This window comes from Sarcophilus harrisii, chromosome 4, assembly GCF_902635505.1.
Source record: "Sarcophilus harrisii chromosome 4, mSarHar1.11, whole genome shotgun sequence".
Classification (NCBI taxonomy): domain Eukaryota; kingdom Metazoa; phylum Chordata; class Mammalia; order Dasyuromorphia; family Dasyuridae; genus Sarcophilus; species Sarcophilus harrisii.
The window spans coordinates 201,428,052-201,446,587 of record NC_045429.1 but is presented as its reverse complement, the minus strand read 5'-3'; the positions used below and the strand labels follow the sequence as shown (position 1 = coordinate 201,446,587).

Sequence of the window (18,536 nt, the reverse complement as noted above, 5' to 3'; positions counted from 1 at the left end):
GTGAAGATTGCCTTTAGTCATTCAGGTTATCACTTTCTCTACAACTTATATTCTTAGAGAGTTGCCTAGAGTATTGATGTGTTAAGTGACTTGTCCAGGGCCAGCAAGCTAGGATCAAAAGTGATATTTGAACCCAAGTCTTCCTGGGTTTATAACTAGTTGTCTACTCACTGTAATACATTACTTCTCATGACTTATTTGAGTAACTGAATTACTTCAGTAAGTTTAAGTTAATGTTCATAGACATTCTAAAAATTGATTGCAGCTCTTTTTTCATTTAGGAAAGAAAAATGTTAAGTATTTTTTCAAAAAGGAAGAAGAAGACTTCTAGGGGATGAGCCAAAATATATGAGTAGACAAAGCACTCAGCCAAGCTCTCCCAACATTTCCTTCCAAAAAACTTTAGTATAATGCCTCAAGAAAAAAAAAAAAAAAAAAAAAAGAAGAATGTTTCAAATTGAGTTCTGGAGTGGCAGAGCCAACAAAAAGTCAGAATAAGATATTCTTCTAGCCAGAGACAACATAAAAATCAGAAAAGAGAGAAGACTGGCTTGGAGGCCACATAAGTGAAATACCATTATTGGTGATGGGAGTAGCAGCATTTTGATAGCTCTTAAGACAGAGATGGTAAAAGGTAAAAGGCCCTGACAATTAGAAAGAAATTTCAGGGGGCCTCTATCCTAACACTTTACTATTTGGCTACTCCATTACTGATATGCATTTTTGAGACATAGTTCAAGGACAAAAAGGAGTATTTTCTGTCAAGAGAGGAATGGAAGCTCTGAGGGATAATATCATTTCTACTCCCAAAAGATCAGGAACTGTAGGAAAGAGTATTGATTGCCATCAAGGAGATCAGTAAGATCAAGGGCCCTTCTGGGTAAGGACAGAGTGCATGCCAAAAGAGCAGTAACCATATCTCTCCCCAAATCACGGTATCTTAGAAACACTAAAAAACTTCCACATTTCCCCAACCAGCTCTTCATGATGTAGTACAAAAAAGCCCAAAGTTTTAAACAGTAGCCCTCTCTTCCACATCATGAACAGAATGCAATACTAAAAATACAATTTAAGAATTAGGATGGGAAAATGAGCACAAAACAATAAAGAACCTTACCATAAAAATCTGATGGTGACAGAGAAAGTCAGGGTATTTAGTATTGGTATTCAAACTTAGAATTTACTTAGAAGAAGATCATAAAGTCAAATATCTACAAGCAAAGCTTCAAAGAAAAATGGGAATTAGACATAAGTCCAATGTGAATTGCTCAATGAGCTAAAAACTGATTTTTAAATTGAGTGGTAGAAGAATAAATACTTAAAGAAATGGAAAAAAGGGAGAAACACATGAAAAGGCAATTAATATATTGGTAAAAGAGCATAAAAATATTGAAGAAAATCATCCCATAAAATAGAATTGACTAAATGGAAAAAGAAGTACAAAAATGAACTGATGAAAACATCTTTTTTAATATTTTTTTACAGTTGCATGTAAAAATATTTTAAATTTTTATTTCAATATTCTTTCCTTTTCCTACTCTCAGTAGAAGGGTATGCATGATTTTATAGTCTTTTTAGTGTAGTTCCAAATTGCTTCATAGAATGGTTGAATCAGGTCACAATTCTATGAAAAATGCATTAATGTTTCACTTTTTTCACATCCCCTCCAACATTTCTCATTTCCTTTTTCTGTCCTATTAGCCAATCTAGTAGGTATGAAATAATTCCTCAGAATTATTTTAAATTGAGCATTATTTCAAATTCCTAGAAATAGTTCAATTACATCATCTTAAAACTGTTCATATATTTTGGTCAGTTATCAATCGGGGATTAACTTATTTTTATAAATTTGACTCAGTTCTCTATCTTTGAGAAATGAAGCCTTATCAGAGAAATGTGCTTCAATTTTATTTTCACAGTTACTATTGTTAATTTTATTTCCCTTCTATCTTGCCCCCTCTTTATTCTTTTCTCTTCTTTCACCTTGTCCTCTTCAAAAGTGTTTTGCTTCTGACTACCTCCTCTTCCAATCTGCCCCTCTTTCTATCATTCCTCCTTCTCTTCAAACCCTATTTTCTTCTTGGATAAGATAGATTTCTATGCCTAATTGAGTGTGTATTGTATTTGTTCTTTTAGCCAAATACAATGAGAGCAATATTTACTCACTCCCTCTTACTTCCCCTTTCTTCTTGTTTTGTCTGTATGAAAGAATTTGCTCCATTCTACCTTTCCCTTTCCTTTTCTTACAGTACATTCCTCTTTCATCCCATCCCTCTTAGATATCCCTGCATATTTGACTCACATCTGTGCCTTCTGTCTATCTACACTCCTAATTGCTCCAATAAAAAGTATCATCTTTTCATGTAGGAATATAAATAGTTTAGCCTAATTAAGTCTCTGATAATTTCTCTTCCCTTCTTTTATGTTTCTTTTGACTCTTGTATTTTGAAAGTCAAATTTTCTATTTGATTTTGGTCTTTTCTTGAAGAATCATTGAAAGTCCTCTATTTCATTGAATAACCACTTTTTTTTCTTCTGAAGGATTATTCTCAATTTCACTGGATAGGTGATTATTAGTTTTAAGCCTAATTCCTTTATCCCCTGTAATATCATATTCCAAGACCTTAGATCCTTTAATGTAGAAATTACCAAACCTTCTGTTGTCCTGACTTACCTCTGCATTACTTAATTTTTTTTTTTCTTTCTGGCTTCTTGCAATATTTTCTCTTTCATTTGTAAGCTGTGAAATTTGGCTATATTGTCCCTGGCAGTTTTTATTTTGCAATCTTCTTCAGGAGATAATAAGTAGATTCTTTCACTTTCCATTTGACTCTTTGGTTCCAAAACATAAGTTTTCCTTGAAGATTTCTTGAAAGATGATGTCGGGGCTCTTTTTTTGATCATGCTTTTCAGGTAGTCCAATAATTTTCAAATCATCTTTTTGCATCCACTTTCCCAATCAGCTATTTTTTTCAGTGCAGTAGTTTATGTTGCCTTTTTAACTCCTTCCCACTATTTTGATCTTGCTTCATTTTTTATAAAGTCATTAGTTACCATTTGTTCATTGTAATTTTAAAGGAATTATTGCCCTTAGTGAGTTTTTCTACTTCCTTCTTTATTTGCCCAATTCTAATTTTTAAAAAGTTTTTTTTTTCCCTTCAGTGAAGTTTTCTGTCACTTTTTTCATTGTGCTAATTCTGTTTTCCAATGCATTTTTCTATTCATTGTTCAAATGAATATATATGTGTATATATATATATATACATATATATATACTTTTACATGTGTATTTTGTTTTATACGTGTATATGCCTACATAAATGTATGTATATCTATACCTATATTCGTCTCTCTCTCTCTCTCTCTCTCTCTCTCTCTCTCTCTCTTTGTGTGTGTGTGTGAGTGTGTGTGTGTGTGTGTGTTTTCAGGCTGTTACTAATTGTTCATGATTTCCTTATATCATTCTCATTTCTTTTCCAAATTCTTCCTCTACCCCTCTTACTTGATTTTCAAAAATCCTTTGAGTTCTTCCTGATTTGAACTAATTAATATTGTTCTGGGTGGCTTTTGATATAGGAATTTGGATCCTGTTCTTATTATATGTTTTGATCTTCCTTGTCACCATAGTAACTTTCTGTGGTCAGAAATTTTTTCTCTGATAATTTCTCAGTCCCTTCCTTGACTTTTTAAGTCTTTGTTAAATTGCGGATATGCTTCTAGGGTGGATGGTACACTGTCCTAAGCTTTAAAGTTTTTATGTGTCTATTTTCAGAAATACTTCCTAGGACCAAGTTCAAAGTTAGAGAAAATATTAGGATAATTGACCATATGATTAAGAACAACAAAAATTATTTCAATAGGTGGAAAAAAGACTTTGATAAAATATAGTACTTATTTCTTTTACAAACACAGGAAAAGATGGGAAACAATGCCACTTTTCTTAAAATGATAAATAGTAGTTATCTGAAAGCAAGAGCAAGCATTATCTGTTATGGAGATAAATTCAAAACTTTCCCAGTAAGATCAGTAGTGAAGGATGTTCATTATCACCATTATTATTCCAAATTTTACTAGTAATGTTAGCTACAACAATAAATCAAGAAAAAGAAATTGAAGGAATAAAAACAGTTATTGACAAAATTTTGAGCCAGCCTTAAATTCCTGGCTAAATTCCATCTGATATTGCAAACTCCTTGCAAGTATTTTATTTACATATTTTCATCAATGTCCCTAAAGGAATTGCCTTTCTCTGTTATTGCTCACTCTGTTTTAGTAACAAAATCATATTTGTGTCATAAAAGGAATTTGGCAGCATTCCTTCTTTACCTTTTTTTCCCCAAATAGTTTATATAGTACTAGCATTTGTTGTTTTTTTTAAAATATTTTGTAGAATTGACTGGTCATGAGGATTTTTATTTTAAGGAGCTGATTGATCTCTTCTTTAATTTTTCTAAGAATTATTCAAGTATTCCATTTCCTGTTCTATCTACCTATGCATTTTATATTTTTGTGAATATTCATCTATTGAATACTTAATAGTTGCTTAAATTTCATTTTCAAAAATAGAGCATTCAGCCATTTCATTTTTGATACTAGTAATTTGATTTTCTTCTTAAAAAAACAACAAATTAGCCAAATATTTATCTATTTTGTTTCTTTTTAAAATGAAATCAGCCCATAGTTTTATTTCATTTTTTTCTTTCACTTTCAATTTTATAAATTTTTCCTTTTATTTTCAGAATTTCCATTTTGGTGGTTTCCTGGAAAATTTTCATTTGTTGTTTATTTTTTAGTTGCTTACCCAATTCATAAATCTTATCTTTCTCTATTTTGTTGATACATAAATTTAGATATAAGACTTTTCTTCTAAGTAATGCCTTGGTTGTTTAGTTGAATATATTAGGTTCACCGTTCACAACAGTTTATGACTGTAATGATCTAGGGTAACTCAGTATTTGACAAATTTCTGGAAAAACTAAAGTATTTTTGTAGAAACTAGGAATAGACACATATTTCACAAAGTATAACAAGATAAGGTCAAAATGCATACATGATTTAGACATAAAGGATTCTATCATGAACAAATTAAAGAGACATGGAAAAATGTACCTTTTAGAGCTAAAAATAAGGGAAGGTTTTATGACCAAACAAAAGGTAGAAGATATTATAAGAATTGTAAACTAGATTGTTTTGATTTTGTTTTCATTCAGTTATGTGTGACTCTTCATGAACTCATGGACTTGTTCATAAAGTTTTCTTGGCAAAGATACCATAGTGGTTTGCCATTTTCTTCATTGGTGCATCCCAATTTTATACTTGAGGAATTGAGACATAGAAGTTAAGTGACTTGCCCTGAGTTATGTAATTAGTTAAGTGCCTGTGAATAGATATGGACTCATTGGAACTTCATGATTCCAAGCCCAGTGTTCTATCCATTGTGCCACCTGACTGAGCTATAAGAAAAAAAAAAAGAATCAAATGTAGTTGTTCAGTAATTTTAGACGTGTCTGGCTCTTTGTAATTCCATTTGGGATTTTCTTGACAAAGATATTGGAGTGGTTTGCTATTTTCTTATCCAGCTCATTTTAAAGATGAGAAACTGAGGCAAACAGTGTTAAATGACTAGCCCAGGGTCACACAGCTAGTACTTGCCTGAGGCTGGATTTTAATTCAAGTTTTTCTGACTCCAGACCTGGTGAGTTATTTATTGTGCCATTTGGCTTTTGCAGAAACAAAATGAATGCAGCCATTATTGGAAGGAAAACAGCAAAGTGGGCAAAACATTTTTTGCACCAAGTTTCTCTGATAAAAGCTTCATTTCCTTATGTTATATATTGTATTGTATATATTGTGTGTGTATATACACATACACAAAAAGAAGAACCATTGCTCATTTGATTAATGGTTAATAGGCATTTTTAGAAGAAATCAGCTATTTATAGTCACAAGAAAAAGTGTGACTAAATCACTACTTAATTAAAGTATAATTAAAGAAATATAAATTAAGACAAATCTAAGATACCACACCACAGCTGTCATATAACATGACATTTATTACCTAACATGAAAGAAAGGGAAATTGACAAATACTAAAGGGAATATGAAAAAATTGGGACACTAATGCCTTATTACTGGAGTTGTGAACTAGTCCAACTATTCTGGAGATCAATTTGGAACTATGCCCAAAGGATTATAAAACTGTTCATACCCTTTGACCCAGCAATACCACTACTAAGCATGTTTCTTAAAGATCTAAAATAAAAAGAAAAAAATAAAAGAGGAGGTGAGGACTCATATTGCAGGCAAATAGCAATGGCAAAAAGTTTGAATTTGAGAAGATGCCCATCCATTGAGGAATGGTTGACCAAATTATAGAATGTGATTATGATAGAAGATTATTATTCTTTAATATATAATAAGCAGGATGATTTAAAATATGGTGGGATTTTTTGAACTGATGCAAAGTGAGGTGAGCAGAACCAGAAGAACATTGTACACACTAGCAACAATATTATAAGGATGATCAATTGTGGAAAAACTTAGCTACTCTGATCAGACAATGATTGAAGACAATTCCTAAAGATCTATGACTAAAATGCTATTACCTTCCAACTGATTAAGTCTGACTACGATTAAAACATACATTTTTAACTTAATTTTTTGTTTTATTTTCTTTGTCTTTTCTTTTGCAGCGTGGTTAATTTAAAAATATATTTTACATGGCCTTACATGTATAATGAAAATCAAATTGTTTAACTTCTCAAGGATAGTATTTGGGCAAAAGGGAAGGGAAAGAATTGAAACTTAAAATTTAAAAAATTACATGTAATCAAGAAATATCTAATGAGGTAAAGGTATTTTTAAATGAAAGGAAAAGAACTGAAGTCCATTCAGGAGTGGATAAAGACAAGAATGACTTATTTGAATCTGTGATGAATTTATTATATACTTAAAGAAATCCTAACAATAGTGAGTTTTGGACTTCAATTGATCATCAACAATTAAGGGGCAAGTGTTACATAGCCCCTTAATTATTGATGATCAATTTTTTATTATTTCTGCTTACTGACCTATAGTCAAGGAATTAATTACATCATGACCAATCTACTAAAGATTAATTTTTCTATATTCCTAGTAGGCAGGTTGGCCTTTTGGGGAGGAAGGAGTTCAAAGGAAGGGATATCAGACAATCCATAGCCAGGGCAATAATCAAAACTTTCCTAGTATGAAAAAAGCTGTCAGACTTTGCTAGCAGAGCCTTCAAAAGCCAAGTGATTTCTATGCCAATTGAAGCATTAGAATAATATTTTGTAGAAGAAATTTTTTTGAATCATAGGATCATAGATTAAGAGCTAGAATTGTAGTTAGATGCTATTTAATTCATCTCATTTTACAAACATGGCACTGAGGTCTACAGAAATTAAATGACACTTCTTGGATCTCATAATTACTAAGTGTCTGAGACAGGATTTTAATTCAAATCTTCATAATTGCAAGTCTAATGTCCTATCAACTGTGATATGTTGCTCCTTTTAATGAAATGATCTTGAAACCAGGAAGACCTGTGTTTAAGTCCCATTTCTGTCTTATGTAATCTAGATGATTTTAAGCAAGTCATTTATCCTCCTAAGGTAACTATCACTTGATAATTCCCTATGCTAAGAAAATCACAGGTTCAGTCTCTATTTTTTATTCTATATTAAATATATTAAATTGCTGATCATTAACCAATGATCTATGGTTATATACAATGAAAAGAACTAGATTTCTAAATGTATTAGTATTAGGGAACTCCCAGATGAAGGAACTGCCCTTACTAATACAAATAAGAAAAAAAAAACATATTTTAATTATCTCCTCTTTAAAATCCATGAAATTTGGGATATAAGCCCAGTAGAAACACTGATGGGTCAAAGCATATGCACAGTTTGATAACTTTTTGAGCATAGTTCCAAAATGCTCTCCAGAATGGTTGAATCTATTCATACTTCCACCAACAATGTATCAGTTTTCCCACTCCAACATGCATCATTATCTTTTCTTGTCATTTTAGCCAATCTGAGAGGTGTATAGTGGTATCTCAGAGCAGTCTTAATTTTCATTTCTCTCATCAATAGTGATTTGGAGCACCTTTTCATATGACTAGAAATAGTTTCAATTTCTTCATCTGAAAATTGTCTGTTCATATCCTTTGACCATTTATCATTTGGAGAATGGCTTGATTTCTTATAAATTAAAGTCAATTCTCTCTATTTTAGAAATGAGGTCTTTATCAGAATCTTTGAATGTAAAAAAAATTTTCCTCAGTTTATTGCTTCCTTTCTAATATTGTCTGCATTCATTTTGTTTGTACAGAAACTTTTTAACTTAATATAATCAAAGTTATCTGTTTTATGATCAGTAATGATCTCTAGTTCTTCTTTGGTCACAGATTTCTTTCTCCTCCACAGGTTTGAGAGGTAAACTATCCTACGTTCTACTAATTTGTTTATAATATCATTCTTTATGTCTAGATCATTACAAAACCTAGATTCATCACTTCTGATAAGTCACAACAAATAATACCCAGCTTTGTTTTATTCTGAGGAACCAAAACATAATTGACAGTACTCATTTTCATTTGTTAGATAAAGCTATATTTGAGTTAAAATATATAAAGGCTTCTGAATTATATCTGTTGAGCCATCAATCAACTATAGACTACCTATTTCTAGTCCTATGATTCTGCCCCCCAAATGGATGGCTTTTGATAACAAAATAACATAATAGCAAGTTAGTAGAATCATCACTGCAAACACCTTTTAAATAGTAAAATTTCTATTACATTCCAGATGATTGCAAATAGCATTCTATGATGAAGTCCAAATGTATTCATAAGAATGTTCCTGTGGACTCAATAAATAAAAATGCATCTCCATTTTAGGGATTGGCCATATGCTTATGACTTTTATGCAATTAATCAGTCCTTGTCCTTGACATCTGATGTTTCTGTTTTTTAAAAGTGTACTCCTACTAATTGTCAGGTAAAATAGAGAATTTTTATTTTTTATTTTCTTAAATTATTTAGTTTCCCTTAGTCAAAAACACTAGTCAATTGAGACTTTGACAAAAAAAAAAAACAAAAAAAAAAAACCTAGCTTACTTGCTAAATACAGTAAGATTTTAGCTATGCTAACTTCTCTCCTTTTTTGTAACTATTTTTCCTTATCTTCTTTTTTTCTTCATTTACCATATTGTGCTCAAAAAGTATTTGACCCTTTTTCTCCATTTGACTTTTCATTTTTCTTTCAGGAAACTATGTCTATGAAATGTGTGTCAAACATTTTCCTTATAGATATTTAACTTGGGACTTTTATTTTACATATTTGAATTATGATTGAATTTTACCTTAACAAGTAATTATTGAGACAGAGAAACCGGGTCTATTTCAGGCAAGTTAGTTAATCTCCTTTTGTCCTGTTTTCCTTATGTTTAAAGTGAGGAGGTTGAGGTAGATGGCCTCTGATATCTCTTCTGGCTCTAGATCTATGACGTACTGATGAAATGAACTTAGTAGGAGGTCGTGTTCTCTAAGCAAGCCTATGCAAAGGGAGTCAGAAAATGTGAATTTGGAAAAAACGTAGATCAAGCCAACATGGACTATTTAGAAATTCCATAATATTCACACAGGTTACTAGGTTAAATAAAACAATGATAGTCACCCAAGGACTATTTATTGGCACAATTATCTTTAACAATGAACAATATTAACAAAAAGGAAAGAAATCCATGAGAGGTAAAATTACATTTATTTGTAGGGTAAGTAAAAGCTTAAAAATCTTAAATGGCATCTTCTCAGGCACTAATTAAAAGACATCATGGTATATAAAAAAATAATTATAGACTTAAGAGATACTTGGCTTTGAATTTCACCTGTTACTTTAAATGATCATGGATAAGTCAATGAATTTCTTTTAGCTCTAGGCTTCTCTGTAAAAAGCAGCATGCTAGTTTGCAAAGAGCAATGATTATGAAGTCAAAGGACTTGATTTCAAATGCTTCTTATACTTATTACCTACATAACTTTGAGCAAGCCACTTAACTTCGCTGGATTTTAGTTTATCTCTAAAATAAGAAGGGTTATACTAAATGACCTTGGAGATGTCTTACATCTTTAAATCTGTGATCTCTGAAGAGGATTGATTTAGTCATTAAATAAAATCAATAAAGAATTAGCAAAATTTAAAATGTGAATAAATAATTTATTAATATAATAAACTTTTTGATATGAAAATTATAAAATTCAATAAAACAAAATATTGTATCAAAAGAAAGTTTAAAAAGTATGATCACCATCCTTTAGCATAAAAAAATCAACACAGTGAGCTAATCCTGATTTTTAAAATGTAAATGCTTATTAAAAAAAAGCTAAGTAATAAGATCTTTGAAAGTTTGAGCCACAGTGGTGATAAAATGGTAACTGACACCAAATGAACTTATATAATTGAAATGTGTAAAAAAAAGGATAAATTCTGAGAAATGTTTAATTACTAAAAATAATCTGTCTATTTAAAAGCACATGTTAAACAGATAGCAGAATAAATTGAGCATTTTACTTTAGAAAAAAAAGAGCTCATTAAGTTTAGTTTAGTTGTTATAGTGACAAAGCATCTCAATATAAAGTCTTTGTTTTGTCTAATTTGATTGCTTTCTTCCTCTTGACTTATAGTTTATTTTTCTTCTCTTTATATTTCTGCCAACAGAAAGCTGACCTTGCAGTTGCCCCACTGGCTATTACCTATGTTCGAGAGAAGGTCATCGACTTTTCCAAGCCCTTTATGACTCTTGGAATAAGTATTTTGTACCGCAAACCCAATGGTACAAACCCAGGCGTCTTCTCCTTCCTGAATCCTCTCTCCCCTGATATCTGGATGTATATTCTGCTGGCTTACTTGGGTGTCAGTTGTGTGCTCTTTGTCATAGCCAGGTAACATGCTTCCTTTTGTGATGTTTTTGGCAATTGTTACCTCCTTTTTCTCACTAATGATTGTCAAAAGTCACAATGGATTTTATTTTTGCTTTTGCTTTGTACTTCATGATGTTTAAAGGATGAATTCTTAGGACTTCCTTATCCTTGTTCAAAGAGCACTATGCTGCCTATGTAGGCATGCAATATGCTGATTATGTCTTTAAGCTATATTTTTGCTAGGGGACTTTAAGGCCTTTAATTAGAATCTCTTAGCTATTCACATTAATCAAGATGATTTACTCCATTTGTAAGAATTTCTGTTGAGTCACAGAATTTGAGAATTGGAAGAAACCTTAGCAATCTTCTAACTCATATTCCAAAAGAATCTTTATTATAGCATACCTAACAACAGGAAGTTCCAAATTATGAACTATAAATTAGTCTATTTGGGAAAGATAGGAGTTAACTAGATCTCTTATTTACCACTCCACAGTATAAAGACAACACAACACAAAATACACATGCACATACAAACATATTCTGACCTTGAACTATTTATATATTTTTGTGCCCTTTTCTATTTTTAGTTCCTCATTAATATAAAATTCAACCCTACCTGAGTTGACATGATATTCAATAAAGAAGAAAGAAATAATAAAATAAGAAACATTACTTTAGTATAAAAGAAAGAGATGAATTTAAAATTATATATTTATATATATAAACACATATTCCTAAACAGGTTTTTAAAAAATTTTCTAAAAGTAATCATGACATTTTATATATGTCTTTTTTGGAATAGTTTCATAGTATGAAGTTCAGGTATTTAAATTAAACTCAAAGTTTCAATAATTGAATAATGTAAACTAAATTGCTATATGTGCCATATATCATTAACAACAATGATGGTGCTGGAACATTTGTCTTTCCTTTGTTCTTCCCTCCTACCATTGTTATTACTCCAATTGATTATATCATTTAGTGTCAATTCTTTTCTTAATTGAATAGAGGATAAACACAATATCTAAGAACTTCAAACTCAGTTGTAAGCATTATAATTTAAGAAATGTACTTCTGATTTCCTCAAATTGCTATTGTTACATCATAAATGAGGAAAGCAACCTGTGCTGAATAGTCATGTAGGTATTCCTCATTTTCAAGGCTAATATTCAAGTATTTAATTTCCAAAAGTATTATTACATTCACTTAAGTGCATTTTTGTGTTAAATTTCTATGTTGAAATTTGTATTTTTGAATATTGTTATATTGTAAATTTATGTTTTTGCAAACCATTTCCATTTTCTCTTCATATAACATACATATCCATAAAATTGGATAGTTAAAAATTCTAATGGAGCTATTCTTGCAACATTTTGCCAATAGAGAAATATGAGAATTATACTATTCTATATTTTCCCTAGCATCCTTGCCTTTTAATTGTACCTTAATTCACCCTATTCATCAATTTCTCTAAATTTTTGTTGTTTATTTAGTCTCATAATCATGTATAAAAGCTATGCTTGGATATTATTGGACAAGCATTTGAGCATATAAATAACATATTTTTATGTACTTTAGATAAGTGATTACATCAATACTTTTAAAAAAGTTACCCAAGTCCATTGAGGAAGAAAATAATTTACCATATTTTTATACTCTAAATGACTATTGTGTCATATATATTTATATATATATATATATATATATATATACACACACATATATATATATACACATATATATACACATATATATTTTTATGTACATGAATATATACACACATATATATGCATATATATATATACATGTATATATACATATACATATATATATACATATACATGTATATATATACATGTATATATACATATACATATATATACATATACACATATATATACACATATATATACACATATATATTTTTATGTACATGAATATGTTTATACATTCATATATATTATATATTTATGTATATATACATATATCTATATTTATATATAGTTATAATTTGGTAGTGAAAATCCTACTTATAGGACTGACTGATTAAAGTATGTTATTAATTATAATCATAACTATGTTTCATTCAAATTTTAATTTCCTTAGGCAGAATATCATAGATAATAATTCTTTTAGAGAATTTTGCTAAAATATACAACTTGCAATTGGTTTACATTAGCTAGGATACTATTCATTTCATTTGTAGTCTATTTTTGTCATCAAATGAATAAGGTCTAATCACAGAAATATCTCTGAATAATATAGTGACAAAAATATTCTATACATAATGTATACTCTAATAAACCTAGAGAAGTTATGTTTTTTAAAAAAAGTATTTAGAAATAATTTGTTAGAGTATAGTAGTTACATTCAAACATTCCAGGATTCCCATTAGCAAAGATATTGTCCTTCCAAATGGCTAAGTATCATTATCTGAAATAACATGAGTCCTTGTGAAAACTTTATTTGCACTTGCAAATTTGCATGGAATAGAATAATAATTTTAATATTCTCTTTGTAATTTGGGCTTCTCTTTGCAAAGCCAAAGTTTAGTGTGCAATTGTTTAGACATTTTGGATTATACATGCTGTAATTTGACCAGAACAAAGTTAATCAAATTTGGTGGCTCACAATCAAAGGGAAACCAAACAGATATCCAATTTTCAAATATGGTCAAATATTTGGAGAATATATTTTAAAATGTTAAGTAATCATTTAAACATTTTTAAACAAAGGTATTCATTAAATCTAAGACAATCTCATAAATTAAATACTAACAATCAAAATGACTGAACTTCACCTTATAAATGACCCTTGAAATATAAATAAATGTACACTAATAATACTTTCCATTCACTTACCTTGTATATGTCGATAACACACAGAACAATGGAGAGGAAAACCTAGCAAGCAAAGAAGAATGGATGAGACCCCACTAAAAGGAATCTACTATGATCTCTAAATGTAAGGGGTGGTCTCAACATAATCCAATCATCTCTAGTTCTGAGGAACAATCACATAACTAAAACACACCACAAACCTTGAATTACCTCAAATGGGGAAGTAAACCTGCACATGGGATTTCTTTATGTTTAAAATTGTGTTTCCTAGAAATAATTGTTTTTCCCCTTAAAATTCTTAAAATTTCAACTACTTTTGCATTATCTTCCATACCAAATACTTTTGTAAATTCAAATATGAACACTGGATACATCTGGATTGTGTGTGTGTGTGTGTGTGTGTGTGTGTGTGTGTCTGTGATGATACACAAATAGGCATAGCATTTAGGTGTAACAACTATATATATATATATATATATATATATATATATATATATTATTCTTGAGATAAATATCTATATAGCAGAAGTTCTTAAACTTTTTGGTCTTAGAATTCACTTTCACTCTCAAAAAATATTGAGTGTCTATACTGGAGTCCTTAAAATTTTGTTTATGTGGGTTATATGTATCAATAATACCATACTATGAATTTAAACAGATACTAATTTAAAAACATTTTAATCAATTAAAAATAATAAGCTTATCATGTTAATATAGTATATAGTTTAATTCAAAGTAATTATATTTTCCAAATCAAAAATTTGTGACAGCCCTGACATTTTAATATATTTTTTTTACAAATATCTTTAATGTTTGGCCTGTTGGAAGATAAATTCTTATATCAGCTTTCTTGTAGTATATAATGAGATTCCAGTTTTATGCATAGTTGGTTAGAAAAGGGAAGAATATTTTCATAGTCAAATAATTTCTTAATTATTATCAAAATATTTTTGTCCATGAGGACCCCTAAAAGATCTTAGAACTCCTTAAGATTCCATATATCACACTTTGAGAACTCCATAAACTAATGAAAATCAAAATTATCCTTCATGGAATTTCCCTCACTTTACCTGATTATGAACACATGGTCATAGATTGCTATTTTGTATAGTATTTTTAAAAAGTAGAACTATGGCCAATTAGTTGTATTTTTCTTTGAAAAAATTTGAAAGTCTTATTTACATTAATCTTGTCAACAATTTGAAAAGAAATGTTTTTGCATTATTTTTATAGTCAAGTCCTTAATATTCTTTAAAATGGAATATTTTTGAAGTGGTATCATACTTTAGATGATTATGTATTTCTTAAGATAACTTAAAATATTTATGTTATGTTCTGTAATAAGAAAATAAGAAACATGCTACATATAGTATGCCTTAATTTATTGATAAGTTTTGATTAATACAAAATGCTAATTTTATTGATTTGAATATTTTCAAATAAAAATACTGATAAATCTTTAATAAAAGAAAGTCCTTTGATTATACAACCTGAAGGTCTCACTTAAAGTTCAAAAGACAAAAAAAGTCATGAAATTCAAATCCAGCCTGCCACTATGTTGAACTTTGGTTATTGCCAATGTAAGAACATTCAAATGACATGGAATAATGTTTCAATGACACTCTGCAATTCTAAATCTTAAATGAAATATTTATTTGACTTTTAGAAATCTAAATGTATCTATACTATTAAGTCTCAAAACTGAAAGTTAATAATTTCACCTATCAGTATATATAGTATCTTAAGTAGCACACATAGCCCACAGAAATTATTTAGCACACATAGCCCACAGAAATTATTTTTAATTTTTTTTAATAATGATATATTTTATCACTTTTACTTCCACATTTAATATGTCCTCTATGTAAAAATGTTATATAAAGTTTATAGAAGAATATAAGATAAATGATAATCTAAAAATTGTTTTTACTCATTATATATTCCACAATTAAAAAAAAAATCTAGTCTTCACAAGGCCTGTTACTCTGAAAAAGTTAATGAGAATGTCTATAAAAGATTTTTATAAAACCTGAATACCTGTTATCTCCTGGAATCTACTAGATGAACATGTAAAGGTAAATAAGAGAGTGGGAGATAAGAGTAGAGAACAGTCTTATGAGAATGATTCAACAGATTGTCATATATAGAGACACTGTGTCTTTCAGCACTAGTGCTTTATTGCTATAACAAAGACTTGAATTAAAAAAAAAACAAAATTGAGGGTTTATAGCTAGCAAAAATTGGAAAAGACTTGGTTCAGTGGTGTCTCAGTTAGCTTCTGGAAAGAAATGAGGCATGGAAAGAAACAGAGGCATAAAAAAGGCAAATATATTTTTGGATGATGGCATGCTTATCTAAATTATTATGAATGGCAAGAAGCTGAGGACAGGTAATATGTTGATCTATGGATTCTGGATGCAAAAATGATCTCAAGCTAAAATCATAGAATTAACTTGAAATTGAAATTAATAAGAATAAACATGAATTTAAAAATTCATGTGAAAAAGATCTAGGTTTTTGGACTGCATGCTCAGTATAAATTAGTCTTGTTATAGGATTCCTTTCTGGCAAAAAGCAAATGAGCATCAACAACAGAATAATCATTTAGCTATATTAATAAAACCATAGTTTACAGAATCATTAAGATGATAGTGTGTTGCACTTCACCTTGGTTAGATTTTATGTCGAGCATTACATTCTCTTATGGGTATCACATTTTAGTAAGGAGGAATTTAATAAGTTGGAACATATCCAGAGATCACACATAACTGGTTTGGAAATGTGAAATAATGGCATAAAGGGATTTGTCCCATCTATTGGGAATGCCATATAGTAAATTAATGCTCAGGCCCAGTTAGATTAAATCCTTAGAGCTCCATATTATTTGATTTTGTGACTTTATGAAGTACTAGTGGGGTGAAGTTATAGAATGAGCTTCTCTAAGAGTTTTTATGATTAGCTTCACTATAATTTCTAGAGAAATTAGTGAAGGATTTGTCTCTTTTTGATGTGATCCCTCATTGTTTGGATGAAATATATTATTTTTGATGAAATGCTTCTACCTAATTTCCTGTTTAGTAATGGGACTTCCCTTTCTTTTTCTTAGTTTTCATGTGTGGGAAATTCATCATCACTGAGGGCTATGTTCACTCCAATTGTGTATTACTTTTTAGAGATATTCACAAGACAGGTATCTTCTCAGGAATAAAAAACTTATTTTGGAGTCCCCCTACCCTTTTTTCTTTTGTTAGTATGATGTCATTATTAAATGTTTTCTTAGCAAGGGAAATTATTATTCCTATAGCTTATTGACATAATCAGCATAGTTCAAGATCATCTAAAATTAGATCAAATGCCTTATTTGAACAAGGAGGGTGGCCTTGGGTTATTGTGATTTGGTCACAGACTGATATTAAAACTGGAGTACTATCAGCAGCTTTGAATTGATGCAGTCTAAGGAATGAGTCCTGTCCAGAAGAGGAATAGCAGTCATTAGTAGAATTTCACACATTGCATTGTTTCCACTACATTTTTAGAGTGTGGTAAAGATAATGTCAAGTCACAAAAAGTCTTTGGAAAAGGGACTATAATTAGTCATATTTGTCTCCGATATTCCTTCCTCTCTTCTTTCTCCTTTCTCTTCTAAACAGACATGCTAATATTTGGGTGGCAGTAAATCATGTCAAAATTTCTGGTCAGGGCACCCTTCCTTTATACTGTTAATGAGAGAATTTTTTCACATTGCTTCAAATATAACATCTATTAAATAAAGGGACTTGCTAAAGATACCTAAGGTAACCTATAACATACGTCCCTTGCATGAACCATTTTACTCTACCACAAATGTTAAAGATTATTTTAAAAATTATACTGCTCTGAATGTAGTTGACTTATGAAACCTGTACTATAAATTAGTTTAAGAAAGGTCATCGAAATTTAAAGAATTTTGAGTTCAAGTATTATTCCATGGACTTCAGTACCTCCCTTGCCCCAGTCATTAGGCATGTAAAGGGTTAATTGGGGAGTTTAAGTGATGATTTACATTAAAAACTCTTGTGCTAGTGTTAACAATGGTGTGAGGATAAACTGGAACTATGGTGGTGTGTATGTCAATGGGAAGGAATAGAGGAAAAAGACATAAATCTTAAAGGTTTTAGATTGCCAATTTCTAGAACAATCATCACAGTATTTCTGTTCTTACTCTTAGCTAGCCACTTGATAAGGAAAATCAGTTCAAAGTTCTTTGTGACATTATCATTTTTTCCCTTAACATATTTTAGAACCTTTGGACTTAAAATCGGTCTGTAAAAGATGCCTGGGATAAGTACTAATTCTTAAGGTCTATTCTAGTCCTGGCTTTATTTTTTGGAAAGTTTCTAGTTACTCAAGATAACCAGTTATTCTGAGAGAAAGGCATTCAGATGATTTGTCAATGCCTTTCTCTCCCAGACCTTTGTTATTGCTTGTATTCTTCAAAGCTGTTGATATTATTCACATCTGTTTGCAAGGCTGCAAGCTATCACACATAGGAATTCTTGCAAACACTGTTCCTTAAATTTATGAACTATCTCCTCTTATTAAAATTTATACCAGTGATAGAACAATATTTAGAAAACCAGAGTCTCTTTGTTGTAGAAACTAACAAAGTACACTACTAAAAAGAATGGTTCAGTAGTAGAATTGTTTTTCATTTTCCTTGTCTCACCCCACATCCCCAAATTAAATAGAATATGGAATTTTTGACTTAT

General features: G+C 30.1%; 1 protein-coding gene across 3 annotated transcripts in view; it reads left to right on the top strand.

Moving 5' to 3' along the window:
- The window catches only part of GRIK2 (glutamate ionotropic receptor kainate type subunit 2), an 827,779-nt gene that overhangs the window by 608,036 nt on the left and 201,207 nt on the right, over positions 1-18,536 (top strand). For all 3 annotated transcript variants that reach the window (XM_031964481.1, XM_031964483.1, XM_031964482.1), the window contains one exon: positions 10,743-10,966. In XM_031964481.1, coding sequence (XP_031820341.1) covers positions 10,743-10,966 — 224 coding nt within the window. The remainder of the gene's footprint in view (positions 1-10,742; positions 10,967-18,536) is intronic.